The 19,688-nt window shown below is 47.2% G+C and overlaps 3 protein-coding genes across 4 annotated transcripts in view; 2 read left to right on the top strand and 1 right to left on the bottom strand.

The window, feature by feature from the left end:
• Positions 1-252: 252 nt before the first annotated feature.
• On the top strand, positions 253-14,508 carry LOC8028757 (TATA box-binding protein-like 1). Its single transcript, XM_029967006.4, has 5 exons — positions 253-973; positions 6,261-6,343; positions 8,624-8,791; positions 9,838-9,932; positions 13,288-14,508. The coding sequence occupies exons 1-5, from the start codon at positions 653-655 to the stop codon at positions 13,569-13,571; spliced, it is 951 nt and encodes a 316-aa protein (XP_029822866.1). The 5' UTR covers positions 253-652; the 3' UTR covers positions 13,572-14,508.
• A 512-nt stretch (positions 14,509-15,020) lies between these two features.
• LOC8028758 (A-kinase anchor protein 7) lies at positions 15,021-17,950 on the bottom strand. Its single transcript, XM_040206765.1, has 9 exons — positions 17,942-17,950; positions 17,673-17,828; positions 17,099-17,375; positions 16,610-16,716; positions 16,388-16,524; positions 16,148-16,250; positions 15,861-16,028; positions 15,627-15,774; positions 15,021-15,286 (listed from the first exon to the last, which is right to left on the bottom strand). The coding sequence occupies exons 1-9, from the start codon at positions 17,948-17,950 to the stop codon at positions 15,054-15,056; spliced, it is 1,338 nt and encodes a 445-aa protein (XP_040062699.1). The 3' UTR covers positions 15,021-15,053.
• Positions 17,951-18,792: 842 nt separating this feature from the next.
• Positions 18,793-19,688, top strand: part of LOC115308871 (protein MON2 homolog) — a 93,553-nt gene continuing 92,657 nt past the window's right edge. The window contains exon 1 of one of the 2 annotated variants that reach the window (XM_042286829.1): positions 18,793-19,071. The gene's annotated coding sequence lies outside the window, so the exon portion shown is untranslated. The remainder of the gene's footprint in view (positions 19,072-19,688) is intronic. The other variant, XM_029966988.4, reaches the window with a different exon arrangement.

Consider the following 19,688-nt stretch of genomic DNA (forward strand, 5'->3'; position numbering starts at 1 on the left):
CTGCAAGTTCTGGGTTTCGATTTCAAGGAGAATTGAAACTCCACTTGAGGGAAGATTGATTAGAGTTTCTACTTAAAAAATTAAATGTTTTTATTTTTAAACTTTGTCATTGATTGAGCGGCTACACATGTTTCCCATCTCTTTGAACGTAGCCTTTTCGCTCATACATAAAGTTGGTTCTCTATCCAAAAAGCATACATTTTACGAGCAAAAAAGATTGAGAGTAGTGCAGCATTTGTCCGAAAGGGGGTTAAAGAGCGTCTTTTAAATACCCAATCAGAATCGGCCTCAAGCAGAGCCCGCTAGCAGACGCGAAGTGCGAATTTCGAGGTGCTTCTTTTTGTGATAGTGTCTCCGTGTCTTTCTCAGTTTTCGTGTTTTTCTCGAACCGAGTTCCACCATCCTTCGGGACACCGGGACAGGTGCTAAGCCTCGCTCGCGAACCCGCATGTTTTTCAGTGTCGAAGAGCCGAAGATCGAGCGCAACCCCGAAAAGCTTGGGCCACCGTCCTTCCGCGTTGGGGCTAGGCCTAACTTTAGGCCTAGCTTCCAAACGATACCGACAGCAGCAACAGCGGCGGCATCCGAGCCAGTGCAGTCGTCAAAGGTGTCCTCTTTGGCTCGTCGTGGTCGGGGGATAGCCTTTTGAACGATGGCCACGTTGAGTCAGGGGAACAGCAACTTCGCCTACCACCAGTTCGCGAAGGACGTCGTGAAACCGGCGCCGACTGCCGCCGCCGCCGAAAACGCCTGCTCCGAGCAGCCACAGTGTCCGACGTCGGACAAAATGACTACAGAATCGGTGGCCGAGGTACCCGCGGACTCGACCGGCGACGATTCGGCCGCCGACTCGGCACCGGTGATAGACATTGTGATAAACAACGTGGTGTGTAGTTTCAGTGTTCGGTGCCACCTGAACCTTCGACAGATCGCATTGACGGCCACCAACGTTGAGTACCGCCGAGAAAACGGGGTAAGTTTTTCGTCTGCCCACTTTTGGTTATTTTTCCCTCGATCAACGAACTAAAGAAAGCATGAATTTTGATCCATCTAAATGAGAGAGAAAAAAAAAAAAAAAAAACTAAAAAACTGAATCGCATGTTGGTTGTTTCTTCGAGGTCGGAGACCTACCCGTTGAAGCGGAATTGCGGAAGAATGAATTAGGTTCCATCACGGCGCTGTGGAACGGATGTTCATTTCGTTTTAATAGCCCGTCTTTATTTGTTTCTTTAGTTTTCATCGTGCGTTTATTGGTTGGCCCTCCCTCCCTACCGCCGCCCCACACCCAGCGACAACTCCCTTTGTTAGCCAGCGATGTTGTCACCCGGCCGTCGTGATCGCGAAGAAGAACGGCGCTCAGTGGGACGACACAAAATGAGGGGGTGAGAGAGAAAAATGAGGCATTCTTTTAAAAAGGGAGGGGGAGGAGGAATCAGGTGTTGTGTTAAGGTGAACTACGTCTTCAAAATAAAATGAAAAAAAAAAAAAAAAAATGAAGACGACGTTACGGCGCAATGTTTCCGAACCGTTCAATGAATTTGGCTACTTTTACGTTTGTTTCGAGAAATCCGCCTCTCTTTGTCTCTAAATATAGAGCGAGCAATGTCGTCATCTTCGTTTGAAATAAAGCTCCATCATTTTGCCTCCTTTATTGAAGAAAGAAAAAAATAAAAAATAAAAGTAGCTTCGCGGTGGTGATTTCCGGAAGCGTTTAGTGTGTATCTTTTTGTCGGCGTTTTGAAGGTGTTAGCAGTTCGGAATGTGTCGAACTCGTAGCCACTCGGGAAGCAGGGGCAAGGAATAAAACAAAAAGAGCAGGGAGGTGCACAGGAATCGGGTATCTCCTCAGGTTGCGTAATAGTGGTGGTGGGAGTCTCTGGAACAGCCGCAGTTTTATTTTTAGGGGGGAGGGGGGGTGTTAATGTTTTTCGTTTTTGAAAGCCACTGACTCCAGTGGAAACGGGGCAAATCTCGCTCGTGTCTTGTCATATACATATTTTCTTTTTTTTACTCTTGCAGATGTGAGAGTTTTTTGTTTTTGTTTCTTGCTACGTCACACGGGTACATGATTTCACATTTAGTCGCATCGGTGTTGTTGAAGGTTTGTGCATTTGGTAGAAGTTAGCTGTCGGGATTGAAAGGCACAGGCTAGGTGACCGAACCATCCCCCCTTCCTACCAAACGCTACAACAATGACAATAATAAACCTTGGAGAAGAGGAAAGTTAACAATGACAATAATAGAACTTGAAGAAGGGGACAAAGGAGAAACAGAAGACCAAATGCAGCAATTAATGCACCTTTTCATCAATTGCATTATAATCATAGCTTTAATATAGTTTGATTTAGCCCTTGACTTTCGTTAAACTTTTGGTGGTCGTCTCGCCAGTACTGTCCAGGCAGGTCCGTGTACTGACACGCAATAATGTCAGTCAGCACTCGAAATAGTAGTGAGTTTGGCTCATTTTAGTCTCGCGCTAACGAGGCACTGGCAGTTATCCAAGGAAAAGAAACGTCCCAGTCATAATTGTGGAAACTCCGGATGGCAGTTTCGTGCACCGCTTGGGTCGTAATCGGATAACACGGTACGCCTCCAGAGCTCTTAATGGTCAGGGACTCATACTATTCACTGGGATTAAAGAGCATGCCAATAATCTCACTACATTTACAGTGAATCTGACTGAGAATAACATCCTTCTACACCTTTAATTCACAATGGAGACTGTTTGAGAGGCTGCCAATCGTGAGTAAAATAAAAAAAAAAAAAAACATTTCTAGACTTTTGGGTGGCTTCAGTGATAGTATGTACTACCATTATTTCTTATAATTGTGGACAACAATTGGTGAAACATAATGGCTGCATTCGATTTACTTTCACCTCCTGCACCGGTGCAGAAAAGTGTAGGGCAGTCTACTTCCGGTATGTGTATTGAGATAAGACCGGAAGTGCACCGCCCTACACTTTTCTGCACCGGTGCAGGAGGAAGTCTAACGCAGCTAATGTGTTCCGACTGGATGACGGTCTTATTTGTATAATAACTTTGTTATGCGTGCCATTGTTTGTATTATTTTAAAATAGCATAGACATGTCTGCAAGCTGTACTATATGTAGATTACAGTTTCCCTGTTGCCACTGCATGTTTAAGGGGGACGGGAAATCACTGAAACACTGCATTGGTATTGTCTGTTACCAGTATTTGAATCAAGCAAATCTTTCTCCAAGTAATGATGCATATGTCACACCATTCAATTACCTAAAAAGTGCTTACTCGGTTGCAACGTAAGATCAGCAGTAGGTGCTCAGCCTCCAGCATCTGCTCCTTACCCTTCCGGGCTGGGGGGCGGAGCATCCACTGCTGATCTTATGTTGCAACAGACTGTAGTAGCTGGAAACTTGACGTCAGTAAAAGATACACACATTCCTTTCTGTCCTCCAGTTCTGCCGTTAGCCCATAGCCCTTTAATGAGCGCCGGACGAACAAATAAATGAAAAAAAAGCAGCGCAGAAACATGTTCTTGCATCAATGAGGTCGCCTGAATCAAAGCAGTTATGTTACCCACATGTCTAATATTTTAACAATGCAATCAGCATCTCAGTGATGCACGGCTTTGCCTCTTTGTTGCTGATTTATCAAAACCTACTCAGCTCAAATGCAAAAAGCATCCCTTTTCTCTTTTTTTTTCTAACATGCACATTTTGCAAGAACTTCTTGGAGCTCCTTATGGGCTATGTACAAATCTTGCCTGTATCGCCCAAGGTGAGAATGGTAATCTTGGGTAATCTTGAGCATGAGAATGGTAATCATTGGATCAAAGTTCAACACAGTGGGAGTCTTGTGATCAGGTTTCTCCTGTCCTTCGGCATAAGAAGCGAATTGCAGCACCGGCAGGGTCGTGTCAGAACATTTCGACCACACCGCCACCTCGCTCGGGTGCCAGTCAAAGTGGCACTTATCACCTTTTGCGGCAGTGTGGTGTTTCCTAGACGTTCAAACAGCGTCCTCTTGAAGCGCCGTTTATGGGGGGATCTCCCATTTTGTTCGCAAGTCGTGGCTTGCGTCGGTATGAATTTTCGTAGACAAGTTCCTGTTTGTAGAAATGTAACTTGATGTTTAGTCTCGTCGAGCGGCGCCTGTTTTGCTGACTGTGGTCTCGCCATAAAAGGCACGGTCTAGCCGACGACACGGCTCGTGAGAGGCAAACAGCGATTCTCGGACGACTACCCTTGATTATTCGACTTTGCTGCGCTCGAGTTTGTCGCGAGGCGTGCTTGCATTTCTTTTGGCGTTGTCACCTGTTGTCCTGGCGACAGGTTTCCGAGTTATTGTCTCAGGACAAGTCTCGACGGCCGTGTGATGTATAGGAATAAGTTGCAACATGCTACGAGGTGCCAGGCCGACAAAAAGGGAACTCCACATCGTCTATTCGATTAGTTTTGGATACAATATTGGCCAAAAGAAAAACCCCGCTATCTCTCGATTTGTCAAATAGCCCGAAGCATAGAACCTCTAAACTCTAAAAAAAAAAAAAAAAAAAAAAAAATTGCCAGATACATTAAAGGAGTATAAAGTGCTGTCTCAGCTCACATTGTCCATGATAGTACATTGTTAACTTTGGGGTTAGTGTTTTGTGGCCCACAGGGCACCCCCAACATCCACTATGGGCTCGATTTATTCAGTGTGGGATATGAAATGTATGCATTCGGTCTAGACAGCGTGCATAAATATGGATCAAGGAATTGCATGCACCTTTGCCCTCCGTCCCCAAGTTTTATTGCAGTTATCTCCAACCTCTGGGTCAGTGCTCGTTCGTATCTTGGGTCAAGCGTGGCTTATCATTTTGGTTCATTTTCTTTTGTGGCTAAAAGTGGGACTGCCTCCTTCTGTTTTTCGAAGTATTGGTTCTTTATAATAATAATAATCTTTATTTGTCTCTGTCCCAGCACAGTATGGTGGCACATACAAAGAAAACTACACCCAGACAGTTATACGCAAGCACTAGAATGAGCAGATATACAAGTTCTTTTTGAAAATACAATACTCTGAAAATACATCAACATAGGCAGGGTGTCTAGTGACCAGGAAAACTGGAAATTATCAGGGAAATTTTAATTACCGGGAAAAATTGGGGAATTCTCAGGGATATTGTCAAAAGGCGAGCCCTATCAGGAAAAATGAGCCGGAAACGCCATTGAGTGCCCTGAGCAAAGGCTTGAAACTTGGAGGCAGAAAAATGGACAATAAATTCTGCTTTGAGCGGAGTGCGGGCTCCATACACCCGGTGTAGAGTGTACTACCCGATGCAAAGGAAACAGCTGACAAATCCAGTCCAAGCCTTGGATTGGATTGGATTGAGGGCACGACACTAGGCTAGATCCAGTTAGAGCTACCATACTTAGTAACAAATAGGAAAGCCGCAGACCCCAATCCAAGCCTTAAGCCAAAAGTATCTGAAAGTGTGCATCTGGCAGCCATGCTGCCATTCGGTTCTGAACGTGTGGTTGACTGTGTGTTTTCATTGTTTCCGGAAGTGGCCTCTTCACTGACGATGTCAGCGGCAAGGAGGTGCTAGCTTAATCCGGACTGGACGAACCCGAATATTTCGGAATATGCAAGTTCGATTAAGCCCGTGCAAAATGATCCTCACAGTGCTCAATGCTCACTGCCTTGTGTTGTAATGGTCTTATATATTTAACCACCTCTACAGTGGTCGGGGAATTTCGCCTGAAATTGTCAGGGAAAGCCTGCAAAAGTTGGGGAATTTCACAATAATAATTTGCTAGACACCCTGATAGGGTGTCGGGTTGTTGAAGCAAATCTGCATTCTTACCAATGGTGATGGTTCAGGATAAATATGTGGGTAAAATATACACGAGTCTTTGAACGCACGAGCCGGCGCTTGAAACTGCAATGACAACACAAAATCAGAATCGTGAAGTGGCCATGACCAACTTTGTGCCATAACCAAATGTCACACGCAATCTTTTTTGACAAGCTTTGTAATGAGAGTTCATTCAGTATGTATTCATAGTCGAAGGTGCATCCTCTATCAAAATAATCATTACGAACAATGCGATTAAAACATATTTTCACTCTTTCAATATGTACTGCATGAGGTGCTGTCGGCGAATTCTACACCTTACTACAAAATTCAAGTCTAACTGAGATGTTGGGGGCCTGTGTCTTGATTTGCTGGGATGGCCTCCTTTGGGGAGGGATTGGTGCGTGTTGTCATTGAAGACTCGATTGGTGCTCTCCGCAGATGCTGACAATGAAGATAAGGGCGCCATACACGACAGCCAGCATGTGGTCTTCAGGCAAGGTCACCTGCACTGGCGCCACCAGGTGGGCATTGAGGCAGTTGTTTCCATGCAAACATGGGAGTGACGATGTGGATGAGTCTCAAACATGCGGCCTGCCACTCGCTGGGATGCGGCCCACAGGCAACCTGCTGCAAGCCCCTGTTCCCATGTCTGGAGCTAGAAATGACATACGCCATAATCATCTCGTGTCATGGATTCATTTCTGCTCGAAACATAGCTCTGCTCTTGTAGTTTTAATTTGCTTCATGTTCGGTGTAATTTTTGCTTTCCAGCTTTTTTTGCTATGTTAATCACCTATACCAGTGGTTCTCAACCATCGATGTTTTGCGGACCCCTTGTCGATTGGCAGAGATGATAGAGGAGCCCGCTTGTGGTGAGGGGAAGGAAAAGATGTAGGTTAATCATAATGATTTAATAAGTGGATGTAACTAAGGGCTGGTGTGAAGTAGACGTCTCTCACTGACATACACATAAGAAAGCTCGCTCGAAAACTAGAATGTTCTTTCTCAATCTGAAAAAAAGAACTTTTATTGCTGGGCTTGACTGACGAGGCAGTGCTTTGCAGACCCCTAGAATGCCTTCGCAGACCCCAAAGGATCTGCAGACTGCCATTTGAGAACCACTGACCTATACAATTGCTCTACTATTCTCACCTTCAGAAAGTGTCACCATTAAAATACAGGTACTTTCTAAGATTGGTGCTACTAAAATCGGCAGAAAAGCAAAAACTCATAAAATATAATTTTTTTTTTTTTTTTCGAGACATGCTAAGTTTAATTTTTGAGTGAATTGAGCAACAGGAACAGCAGTGGGATTGCTCGCTTGTTCTATTAAAAAAAGCACCAGCACGTTGGCGAGGCGGCGCCATTCTAACTTTTGCTGTCACAACAAGTAAGGGCCCAAAGTAAACTTATAAACAAATCAAAGTTAAAGATGCCACTGCCAGAACTATGAGTTTACAAAAAGCGGGGAGCACGAGGTTCCTTCTTTACGAAATCTTTCACCCCCCCCTTTTCCGACCTGGGTTGGCCCTCGACTCGTCAAGGTTTAGGTTATCTGGCCTTGAGGCTCAAATGAGATTGAGATCCCCGATGGTAGACTTTTCACGTTGCCGTTTTTGTTTTCAAGAATACGTTTGGTTAATTCAGGAAATAATGTGGCACTATGCCCTCACATTGGGTACCGTATTGGGAACCTACATTTTCAACTTACTTCGTTTGAGTAGCCGTGCAGTAACCAGCTGTATGCTTTTTTTCTTAAACTGTTTGACCTTGCGACGGACTGCAGCGGATGCTACGAGCCATGGGGGCCAATCCATGGCTATGCGGGTGTCATGCAACCGTTAAAGGAATACTACAACGGAATTTTGGTGCTTATTTCTTATTCTATTCGTGTTCAAGGGAGCAGTATTACGTGAGGAACACCGATCTCTCAATAAAAAAGACGCGGAAAGAAATTTTACAACGAATTAAACAATTGGCAAGGAGCACCTGGAGGATGTTGCTAAACTCTCATTTGTAATGCCCGTGTAGGAACCTTGACAGGTGGTGACAATGCCTGTCTCGCCTCCGCCCACCACGAGAGAAGAGGAGGGGGAGGAACTCCCCTCTGACTGGGACTCTCTTGTGTGTTCCAGACGTTGCTATTGTCCCTCTACAAGATCATAGAATATTAACCCGTCACTCAAAAGCAGATTTGGGGTTAGTTGCAGTAGCCCGATCGCTGGCGTGCTTTGGCCGCTGGAACACCTAGGACATCCTGTTGACGTCAGCCTCACCGCAGCCTTGTTTGTCCCGAGACAATCTATGTCACGATTGCGCCGGATGTCACGTGCTCTCTCGCTGGCTGCTCTCCGAGCGCTTGCCAGGGTGGGCCATTTATGATGAAAAATACAGCCATCAGGCTCAAAATACAAATGTGCAATTGTCATATACGGATATTGTGGATCATATTCAGCCTATTTCTGAACATGACGGGTATATTTCAAGTTTCGTTGAGTATTCCTTTAAAAGGCGAACAGCGACGAATGGGGCTTGGATGGCACGTAGTGTCCGCTGCACTTCTCATAAGGTGAAACGTGATATAGTGTGTAGTTCAAGATTTTGCTGCTAGGGATTTCAGTTTGTAATCCTTAACTTGCCTTATCTCATTTGGCGGAGGGAAAAGAGAGGTTGGATACGAAAAGACCGGGCTGATGCTTCACTGCCGGCCCAATCTGTTGGGTGCTCCTAAACGTCTTTGGGCACATCCAAAAGCGATCGGACGCTCTCGACGTCTCACAATGTCATTCCTTCTCCTGCAGTGAGGAGACGGCCAAGATGGCTGCCCGGCGGTACGCCCGCATCCTGCAGAAGCTGGGCTTTCGGGTCAAGTTCATGAACTACCGGGTGGTGAACGTGCTGGGCACCTGCACCATGCCCTTTGCCATCAAGCTCATTCCCTTCTCCCAGCACAACCGGGGCCTGGCCAGGTGGGCATGTCTCCCTCCCCCCCTCTCTGTCGGATCTGGGCTCGGACACTTTACTGTAGTCGCCAACAAGGTGGGAACGCCAGGGCTAGCGGTACGAGCGCTCTGATGCACGCGCATCGCTGAGGGAGACGGCCGTCTCCGTTGTGTCGACGGGCGCCCAGAACGATAGACAGCGGCGGCCATCCCTCTTGATTCTAAAGGGAAAGCCGCGAGGCTGCGCGCGTCCAACCGTTCCAACTGTGCCGTTGGATTTTCGTGGAGCAAGATCTATTTCCTAGTAAAGTATTTGGTGGAAACGTTGCACCGTGTCCTTGTTGCCCGAGACCTAACGTCACCCGTGCGAACGAGTGTCTGGCGGCGGACTCAAACCCTGTATCGCTGAGCGACGTTTCAGTGGTGGTTTCCAGTGCTGCCAGCTTTAGTACCGACGGTCGTCATATTGGCGTCTATTGCCGCAGCGTGTGTCTGTCGCCACAGCCATATTATTCGCATTGAAGGCTTATGACCGAACTTTTCTACGGTACAAATTTTGCCTAAAACCTGCCTTTCGGTGCCTCGGTTTTACAATAAGGTGGAGCTGGTTGCCCGTGGCGGTTTGGCACTTACCTTGTTGCACCGCTCTGCATCGCCGTGGTGTCTTTACGAATGCACGCCGTAGTTGGAATGTTGGTTTTCTTCTCCATTTTATTAGTGTTCCCATTAGATTTTGAACAGTTTGGAAATAGTGCAAGTGACAGCTAAAATCTCTTAAAATTGTCGCCCAGACTAAACTCCAGTAAACACTGTGAATATGCTCTAGAACGATCTTGGAACGCCCGGGACCCCGATTTATGTTTTTCGAGACAAATTTATTGCAGCTTGTTACTGTTTGTTGTTTCTGGAATAAATCAAAATAATAAAAAAAAAAAGAGAAGAAACTGGGTGTTAATTGCAGCTTTTAATGAACCTGTCCCTTGTCCTTTTTATTTGCTTCAATCTGCTTTTTTTTTTTTTTTTTGTCCTGTTCCCGCCTCACTGAGCCATCCCCGGTGTTTTTGATGACTCAGTTACGAGCCCGAGCTCCACCCCGGAGTCACATACAAGATCAAAGATCTGAAAGCTACCCTGAAGATATTCTCAACAGGCAGCATCACAGTCACAGGTGAGGACCTATTTCATTTTGTCCAGAAAATGCAACAGGCCAATTAAGGGGCCAGATGCAATAGCGGCACCAGTTCCAGTAATGTTGTTGTGCCAAACTGCGCCAAGGGGCTAGCCGTGCTACATCCTGCTGCATTTTGCCAAAATATGGGTAATCTGTGCCAAAAGACAACCAATTTTGGTCGTCTCTTAAAACCGAAACTAAACTGAGTACCGTAATTGAGCATGCGTGTGTTATGGGGTGCAAGCGGCCGCCCTGCACAAAGTAGCCTGCATCAATGTTCCTTCCGGTCTTGCATAGTTTTCCCGCCGTCTTGCGTTTCGCACTCTCGTTGTCTCGTGAGTCTCGTCTCGCGTCTTTTTAAAAAAAGTTTCAACGATAGACGCGGGCGTGTGCGGACGCTCCGGCGCTAGCGTGCCGAGTACCAGCCATACCGTTATGCTGTGAAACGAAGCCACGTTTTCGCGCGGTAGGAGTCACTTTGTGAGCTGAAGCACTCGCTCCTTAAGGGGGGACACTACCCAAAACAGTAAATTTTTGAACCACTTGTCGGATTTAAATTATATTTACACTGCTTGTTTCTGTTGATGTTGAGAACATTTCTGCCAATTTTTGTTAACCTGGGTGAAGTACGAAAAAAATTGCGAACGTTCAAAGACAAAAGTGGGCGTGTCTGCTTAGGAAAACTATCGTTTTGAAATTACTTATAAATTTGTTGTTTTCATGTGTTACATTGCATTAGGACAGTTCAGAGCAGATAACTATGGAGCTATATTTCTATGTTATACCATCTTTCATGACAAAAAAGCCACATAAACACAAATACAGTTTTTTAGATTTCCATCCTTTGTCCAAACTTTTAGTTCTTGAGCATGAAAAATGACAAAAATAAGAAATACAAGCTCATAGTTATCTTCCCCTTAAAATTTCACCCCAGAAAAACTCATAAAAATGAATCCAGGTTGCGTAATAACAAAACGATAGTTTTCCTAAAGTGAAATTTATGCCAAAAAGTGGAATGGAGAAAAATGCGTTCAAAGTGCTCCAACCTCTACCTTTTCTTTAGCGTCGGAGGACCGAAAATAATTTATAGAAAATTAACTATGCAGTGCAAACTAATGAAACTTTCTGGGATTATTCTCTAGATGTTGGTGGATGTAAATATGACATTTTTCAAAATCAACTTTTTTTTGCAGAAATTGTTTTTTCTGGGTAGTGTCCCCCCTTAAAGCAACGGCCGTGGGAAAACCAGATTTGGTCCCTGCCTACCAGTCACCGTGGTTGCGCGACGTTGGGTGTTGCCGTCCCCACATCGCTGCCAATATAGTGCTTTCTAAACTGAAACGTAAGGACCGCCGCATGTTCATCAACATTCTTCTTCTTGTTTAAATCATACGCTACTACAAAAATCTCTCTTTAACTCAAAGACTTCTGTGTCGAAGTATTCACTACCTAGGTTTCTCTCAATGGGCTTTCTTTCAATAGAGACCCTGGTACGTGAAAAATCTGCCGCAAAAGAATGTTGAAGAGAAGTGAGGTAAAGCAAAGAAGGCAATGCCTGCACGCTGAACCCGCACAGCGCGCTTGTTTGTCTCGCGTTCAGTCATTGCACAAAGCGCTCTAAGAACGTTTCAAACCTGGCTCGCGGTGTCTTGCATCGTTATGCTCAGGTTCTTTTTTCTGTGTGTTTAGCTTGTACCTCTCTTGCCGGCCTGGCAAGCAAGTACCGCTGGACTGTTTTTGTCGTATGCTGGACCGTTACATTTTGCATACACTTTTGGGAACCAGTTGGAAACGGAGCGGAGTGGTGTGGTTTCGGTTTCGATTGATTAGCCGTTGTCTCCGCTCGTGCAACGAAGCACGTGCAACTGCAAGCCTGCCAAAGTTTCCCTCACGTGCATCTGAACATGATTGCACGACAGGGGCACCAGCCGATCGCTGGCAATCCATTTTTTTACGTTTGCATTTGCTTACTTTTGACGAAAATCTGGCACGTCTGGAACCAGTAAAATGGTGGCAAGCAATTTTTCGGAATTGCTCAGCAACGCCTACCTCACTGTACACTTGTAGGACATCTCAATGTCTCTTTGGGGACATTGAAAGTGGACATTCATTACTAGTCGAAGGCAAAGCGAAGCTTGCAGCAGCCTTGCAGAAAGTTTAGAAAAGCAAAAAGAAGAGTACCCGCTAGTCATAATGCACCTTTGTCTTGTGTTTTCGATTTCGCATTGCACTACAGTAGTTACGTGTTTAATGATTTGGGGGCTGCTTCTATTTATTATGTCATATACCTAGTAATCTTAATGGTGCGATATTTACTACTGAGCTGGTCATTTTCAAATAAATTTTATATGTGCAGTTTGGTTTTTATTTATCTCTAGCGGGTACATATCTATGCATCATTAAACTGAAGCATTGCAAAATATGTCGTCATTGGCGTTTCAGTTACATGTGGAAAGACTCCCAGGTGGTCTAACTCGACCATAATTTGTTTATTGCGGCAAACAAAGTGCCCTTCCTTTGTCCAGCACTTAAAACAACTTTTTTTTCTTTTTTTCGAAGAATATCTGTTTTAAAAAAACGCTTTTGTTGCTCTAAAGCACTGTTTTGGCTGCTCCAAAAGCCACTTATGCTGCTTTAAAACACTCTTTTGGTTGCTCCAAAGACCACTTATGCTGCTCCAAACCACTGTTCTGGCTGCTCCAAAAGCCACTTATGCTGCTCCAAAACACTTTTGGCTGCTCCAAAAGGGCTTAGGCCAATCACATCGCTGCAGTTCAATAGTGCATCTTTCGTAGGGGGTCGCTATTTCTTTTCCTGCGCTGGTCGAGATTATTTCTAATCAGTAGCTCGAAGGGAGTGAATATCTGAAAAATTACGTCAGCAAAAGGAAATTGGTGTGATAACAGTGTGCTCTTCTGGGAACAGAATTACGAGAAACGTTGCAAGTTAACTTATTGCATAGCCTTTCAATTGTGGCAGCCCATTGGCCGGTAGCTCGTGGCGAACGATGATGCCAGAAATGCGGGGACGTCGCGTGTATTGCAAGCTGATGCCAAAGTTCCCGCGCTGCTGCTGCCGAGATTGCACTGGTGACCGGTCAAGGCAGAAGGTTACTTTGTTTGTGTGTCTGACGTCTATAGTATGTTGCAGGGAAAAGCGGGACGAGCCTTCCCAGCGAAGTGCTCTGCTTGCCACAATGGGCAGTTCCCCCTCTCCAGCATTTGCTCTGCTAAAGTGGAACGAGTCGAGCGCCTCGCGATGGGGGCATGTCCCGCTTTTCCTAACTGGCAACGGACCATAGTCACAAATTGCACGCACCAACGCCTTCTCGTTCCCGTCGTCTCTGGCGCAGCGCCCAGCGTGGGCAACGTCCAGCAGGCCATCGAGCACATCTTCCCGCTGGTGTACGAGTTCCGCAAGGAGCGTGGCCCGGAGGAGATAGCGCGCATGCAGGCCCGCCAGCAGCGCAACAGCATCAACAACAGCAACGCGGCCGCGGCCGCTCTGAACCGGCGGAACAACTACCTCCGGCACCGGGCGGAGCTGCAGGAGTACGACTCGTTCGAAGACGAGGACGAAGAACTGGACGACGAAGAGCTCATGGATTACCCCGACTCGGACGAGAGTTGGGACTGAGGCCGCTGCAACAGCCACATCGACCGCGGCGTCCGATCCGTCGTACCAGAGAGACTCGACGGCGGCGGCGCGATGTCGGACGTTGCCCATCTAGTCCGTCGATTCTTCCAGTCGCCTCGAGCCGTCAGTTCGCCGTGCTCCTAGTCTCACTCGCGTCGCCCGCGAGGTTCGTCGCGGGCCGGAGCGGCGGGCGCGTCGTCTCAACGCTTTGGAACTGTGCTGCCTGGAATGCGTCTCCACCCGGTGTTTACCGCATCATAGAAAGTGGTGCCTCTACTTCCAGCCGACGGCGTCACAAAAACCACCGGGCTTTCGCGGAGTCGTTTGTTGCCACTTCGGGCCACTTTTTTGACGCACGGGTGGAACAGGGCGCATTCCAGGCGCCGCGACGGAACGCGTAACGGACGCGACGTTTGGGTCTTCCGTGGGAAGGCTGGCAGCAGGGGACGAGGGCCGAGCATAGGAAACAAATTGCGAGCGGACGTCGGCGAACGGGGTCGTCGTCTTACTACTGCCTTTCCGGCCCTCCCACTTCTGCAGCAGCCACCGAGGACGTAGCAATAAGCGGGCACGGGTCGGAGTTTCCGCGTCGGGATGTCTGCCCCCGTCTTTTTCGGGTGCGAGAAACCGGGAGAAGAGGGTCTTTTGTCACGACGCGCTCTTGGACCGTCCCTAGACGGGCACAAAGAAGTTTTCGGAGCTTCTGCTGGACTCTTTTTTTTAGATGCGGGTGGTCTGTGGAGAATTGCAGACAGCTTAATTTTTTTAGGTCGCTTCCGAGCTTCTTTTTTTTTTTTTTTTTTTTCTTGTGAGTGGGTTAGTGCAGTGGTTGAGTGTTTCGACTGTTGAGTGTAGCTTTTTTTTTTCCTTTTTACATTTCAGTGTGTGAATGCTCTTCGAAATAAAACTTAAAACAAAAGAAAACCTTTTTCCACAACCATCGTCGAGTCTGTGTCTACAGGAATACTGGTTCCGGAAGTGACCAGTGGCATTGCTGCCTGCCATGTCGTATTTGCTAGCATGGTGTTTAATCATTTTATCTGTAGCGGTCTGGCCACAAGAAAAGAGAAAGGTGATGAAGTGAGCACAAGCTCAAGGAGCTAAGCTTCCAGATGACATTGAAATAAAAAGCGCGTCGTTGAGCTTGTCGTTTCACGACTCCTCTAAACATTCAAAGATGAGTGTGTGCCAATGTCTATCTCACACTGGCTTTGAATTCGTACAGCCAATGTTTCTTCTCTTTTTATGGCTTGGTGAAAGTTGGGTTACTGCTAAAATTGGAAGTTGCTAGTTTCCAGTAAATCGGAAACATTAGCTGTACTTACTTCAAGGCAGCAACCAATTAATTTCAGCTTGATTGGACGAATTTAACCGAAGCACCCCATCAATGTTTGTTTGGCTAATCTTACCCACGGTTGGAGTACTTTCAGTGGAGACATTTGTCAAGGCGACATGTACAAAGTTAACGCTTTATTTTAGAGCTTACTCTTGCCCGTCTTTGCTCGTCGTTTCCACGGATGCCGAACCTGCCATCCTTTTCAGGGCATCCTCGGTAACTGACGACACCTTCCTCTTGACCTCTTGCTTAGCAAACTCAAGTTCTTGGAGGAGCTTGTGCTTCTGCAGCGAAGACGACACTGTCTGTGATGCCACGACGAATGGACGGCAGCACTCGGTGTGGTCAGCATCGTGCGGGCCGGTTTTCTCAGTGGGCTCTGAAACAGTTGGCACTTCACGTTAACATGGACTACAACGGAGACCGGAGGTGCAAGGTCCTAGCTTTAGTAATGGTTATGGACAACTGCCCTCTCAAACAGCAGATATCCCAAATAGAAACTAAGCTCAGCCTTTCTTCAGTTGCATGGCAAATATTTTCGGAGTTCATGCAACTCGTAGATAATGAATGTGTAACCAAATTCCCAACTGCCATAAGCTCTTCTCAGTTGTTTGAAGCTGCAACCTAGATAGCTTTTTGCTCTAGTCTGTCTACGGCCCCAGCGTGCCAATAAAAGAGGGAGCTATAGCTTTGCCATCGATTTCGGCATTGACACACACCGAAGTCTAGCTGGAGGCTGTTGTAGTAGTAGCCACGTTCGTCCTTGGGCTTGTTCATGCTCAGCAGCTGGACTCCATTCACCAACTGGCTTCCAAAAGATTCTTCCGCAAACTCGCTGTACCACTCTGCCTCGATCCTTTTCACAACCTGAAGCAGAGGTGCTTGTCAACTAATCGCCGGTACCAAGGACCATTCCTGTTGTCAGTTGTTTTGGGAAGACTAACTATACTTACTTTTTCCCGCTTGGTCACCCGGGAGAGTTTGGCCAAAGTCAGGTGTGGCTTGAAGTCCTTGTGGGCACTCAAATCCAGATTGGCTTTGACGAACTCCTCCAGGCAGACGTCTGAAAGTGTCTGCAGCCTCCTGTGAGCTCCCTCGTCGGCAGTCTTGACATACAGCACCTGATAAAGGAATTTCCAACAAAGGTTGTGGGGGGGAGGGGAAGGAGTGAGGGAGGGGGAGGACAGGACAGAATGGAGACACAGGACCTCTCTTCAGGCTAGTCTAGGGAGAACCTGACCTTTCCACCGAAGTTGGCCAATCCTTTGAACTCCAGCGTGAGCGGTGCTTGCTCGAAGTCGTCTTTAAGGCGTGCATGACTTCTGTGCAAGGCATCCTTGGCCCTTTGGAAAGAGGAAGCAACGCATTGGGGGAGTCGTTGCAACACGTCTAGAGGTTCTATAAACATGCAAACTGTTGAATGGTGCCCCATATAAACGGAAATATATTGCCCGGCATACTCTACTTGGCGAGTATCTACCTTTGGAGACTTTGGTCATCCACAACACGGAGTACCAACACTGTGATGTGCAACGTTGCTATGGGGATCAGAAAAGGCACGATTTCAGGCTTGACGGAGCACAGGTGTTCCTGGACCCTCCTTGCTGCTCTGTGCACCTGTATGCCACAAAAGCAGACGCAAAACATTGCGGTTCGGTATTGACTTGTTAAGCCGCGAGGAGTGCAGGGGTTGGGAACCTACCCCTACGTCCTTAATTTGCAGTGCAACAAAGTAGTTTGGCCTCTGTCTGACGGGATCTGGACGTTCCTTTTTGGACTTCTTATTCTTGCCAGCATTGTTGAATGCACCTTAGATGGAAAGACTTGCATGAAAACAATGCTATGCCTTGGGCTTCTAATGCTACATGATGAAATTTTAATGTGTGTTCCTGCCCAGCCGCATTGTTAAAATCTATACAGATTTTCTTCTTCTTCACATTGCCTTCCGAGTTCCTTAAAACTAGTGAATAACAAATATGAGCTGTCTTTGCACATCACTGCAGGATCTTCTGATCTAGTGGCATGTGTAGACGGTACCAGGACATGCCATCCAGCAACAAACTCGGTACCAGGACATGCCATCCAGCAACAAACTCTCCGTCTCGACAAGAATGTTCCATCTTTAACAATATTACTACGTCCCTAGCAAAGGTGCCACTCGGATTGCTACGAAATACACCTACAGACCAACCTGTGAACAGTGGCTTGAGACTGTACACAACGTCATTCTCATCTTCGGAGCTGGAACACGATACTGCACCAGCGGGAAGCTCTGCAATCAAGCTACTTTCCACATCCTCGACAACACTCTCCTCTGGAAGTATTGCTGGACTGTCATTGGCTTCGTTATCCTCTTGCGCAACAGCCTGAGCCCTCCTTTTCTTGCGGCCTTTCCTTCTGGACTTCCTGGTAGACACGTCCACCACGGTTGAGTCCTCGGCATCTTTATCTCTGCGTGGACTGTCTTCCTGAAGCAAAAGGAAGTCGACATCCTTATTAACTCTCCGCTATCGCAGTTCGCCAGGAAAACAATCATATGTACTGCTTTGGTCGCGGAGACCGGGACTTCGGTGCGCAGACCCCACTCAACAATGGCTGGGTCTTCGGCGGAAGCGTTGTAGCCTCTGGGCAACGTTTCGGCCTGGTCTGTCCCGTCTGTATGGGTGTCCGAAACCTGAAGTCCAATGCCAAGCACCGACCGTAGATAAGTTTCGGCACTATCGTCTGGAGGCGGTTTGGATTCGCCGTGACTGTCTGTTTCGCACCTTCCATGAGAAAAGCCTGGCAAGTTCTTCTTTGACAACGCAATCGCAGTCACCGATGGTTTGCGGGGCGAATCCGTAGTGTCTGACATTGCAATACTGGTAGGACAGGGCGTCGACGAGAAGGCAGAACAAAGTGTCAAGGCGTTGCTGGCGTTGCTACGCTTCCAGAGACGGCAAGTCCTTGTCGCCAATGACCAGGTCAGGGCAATCCCGGTAACCGACGGAGATGTCTGGCGGAAAATTCGTGACGATCTCGAACATGCTCTCACACAGTTCATATTCGTGGTTCACGCAAAATGTGGTAGATGTCTTGTTCGGTCGCGATAACTGATAACTGTGGCACCGATCAAAACATATGGTGCGACAAGTTCAGCCCGCCCAACAATCAATAACACAGCGTGACCACGTCAGCCGCACAGGTCTTCCGTCACAGAAAAGGCGTCCTGTCAGTAAATTCACGGAAAAAGCGTCCGTCAGCGCGGTCGGTCAGGTCAGGCTCTTCCGTAAGTTGTCAAGGTGGCCGAGAGAGCATTTTGTTCTCGGTCAACAATAGCGGCATCCACATTTTTGGTCGTGACCTACTGACCTACTTCCGAGCCAGTTCTGATTTACTGCAGTGCCTTGAACGGGTTTGCTGCTCCAGCTCGTGTGTTAATTGGTTGGTTAATTGTCATGTACCACTCTTCATTCATCAAAACGGCAACAAAAGGCGTCATCAGTACACCGAGGGATCGCTGCAGTTTCTCGCGAACCTGGTGGTTGACATTGAGAACGCCCATAGAAAAAGTCAAATGAACGTTAGGCGTCGCTCGTGCAGTGACGTGTCAACCCGTAGCTTTTAAAATTCCGTCAAATTGTCGGTTCTGGCGCTAGAGCTGGAGTGAGCAGACTTAGAGCAGGCCCCTGCCACTTTTTGTTGGTATCGAGCCACCGCCAGAGTCGCGACAATCTGCAACGCCTGCAACGTCATTTTTTTTTTTGTGACGTCACCAGTTTAATTGAGTGGACGTCAGTCGGGGACACGTTCACGCACCAAAGTTTCACGCTGTCGCTAGGGCCACTAGGGCGTTGCGCCAGCCGCGCCGCGCCGCCCCAGTCGCTTGCGCTGCTGTAGCCGTCTTCCGTCTTCCTGTCCGACCTGCCAACTGGATTCTGTAAATAATGCTCGCAGCGGTGCATTGCTACAGGGCCCGCTTATTAGAAGTGTAATTAATTTACTGTGTTCCCGTGCGCGATCGTGTTGTGCTAGACTTCGGCCGGACAGCACCTCTAATGCGGGACGCCAAAAATTATCGGAAGGCGTAGATCAGCAGCGACGTGCTTCTGAAACATGGCCTGGGAACGCCCAACGTAAGCGCCGGACAGTTTCATCTCGAAGACGACAGGTCTCGGACACTGGGTAATGATTCCTTCCTAATCTCGTTAGATAAAAGAATAACACTACACGAAGTCACGGGGGCCGATAAGGCGTCTGTAATCCTCGGGCAAGGAACGACTCGCTATCGGTCTGAACTAGGCGGATATTTGGATCTCTGCAATGTTTTTCTCACCTTGCGGTGTGTGGTTGCGAGCGGAGGCCTAGTGGGGCTTGAGGGATAGATTGCTTCTTTGGGGGCGTTCGTCTAAAACAGAAATAAATAATTATTCGAACTGGTCCGAAGATAGGTCTATTTGAATCTCGCCTGCGCGGTAATTTTTTTCTTCTTTGTTTCCTTTTCCCATTTAAAATCACTGGCACAGGCGTGATTGTTCTGCAATATGATATCAAACCATCACATATTGGTTTGCTCCTTTTATTTTTGCGTCGGCGCGAAATGAAACGCAGTCCGTTTCATGCTTGCACCGGGCATTCCCTCGTCTCGCCGTTTGCTGCCCGTTTTTCGTTTATTTCAGTTCAAAATCAGACACTGCTTCCGCTGAACGCGGTTTACCGATGCAGTGGTGTGATCGAAAATAGCGTCAACAGATCAAAAGCTTCGCTGAATCCACGGTTGTCTAGAGTCGTTTTGTTGCTAT

This window comes from Ixodes scapularis, unplaced genomic scaffold (genome assembly GCF_016920785.2).
Source record: "Ixodes scapularis isolate PalLabHiFi unplaced genomic scaffold, ASM1692078v2 PGA_scaffold8__174_contigs__length_109621045, whole genome shotgun sequence".
NCBI lineage: Eukaryota > Metazoa > Arthropoda > Arachnida > Ixodida > Ixodidae > Ixodes > Ixodes scapularis.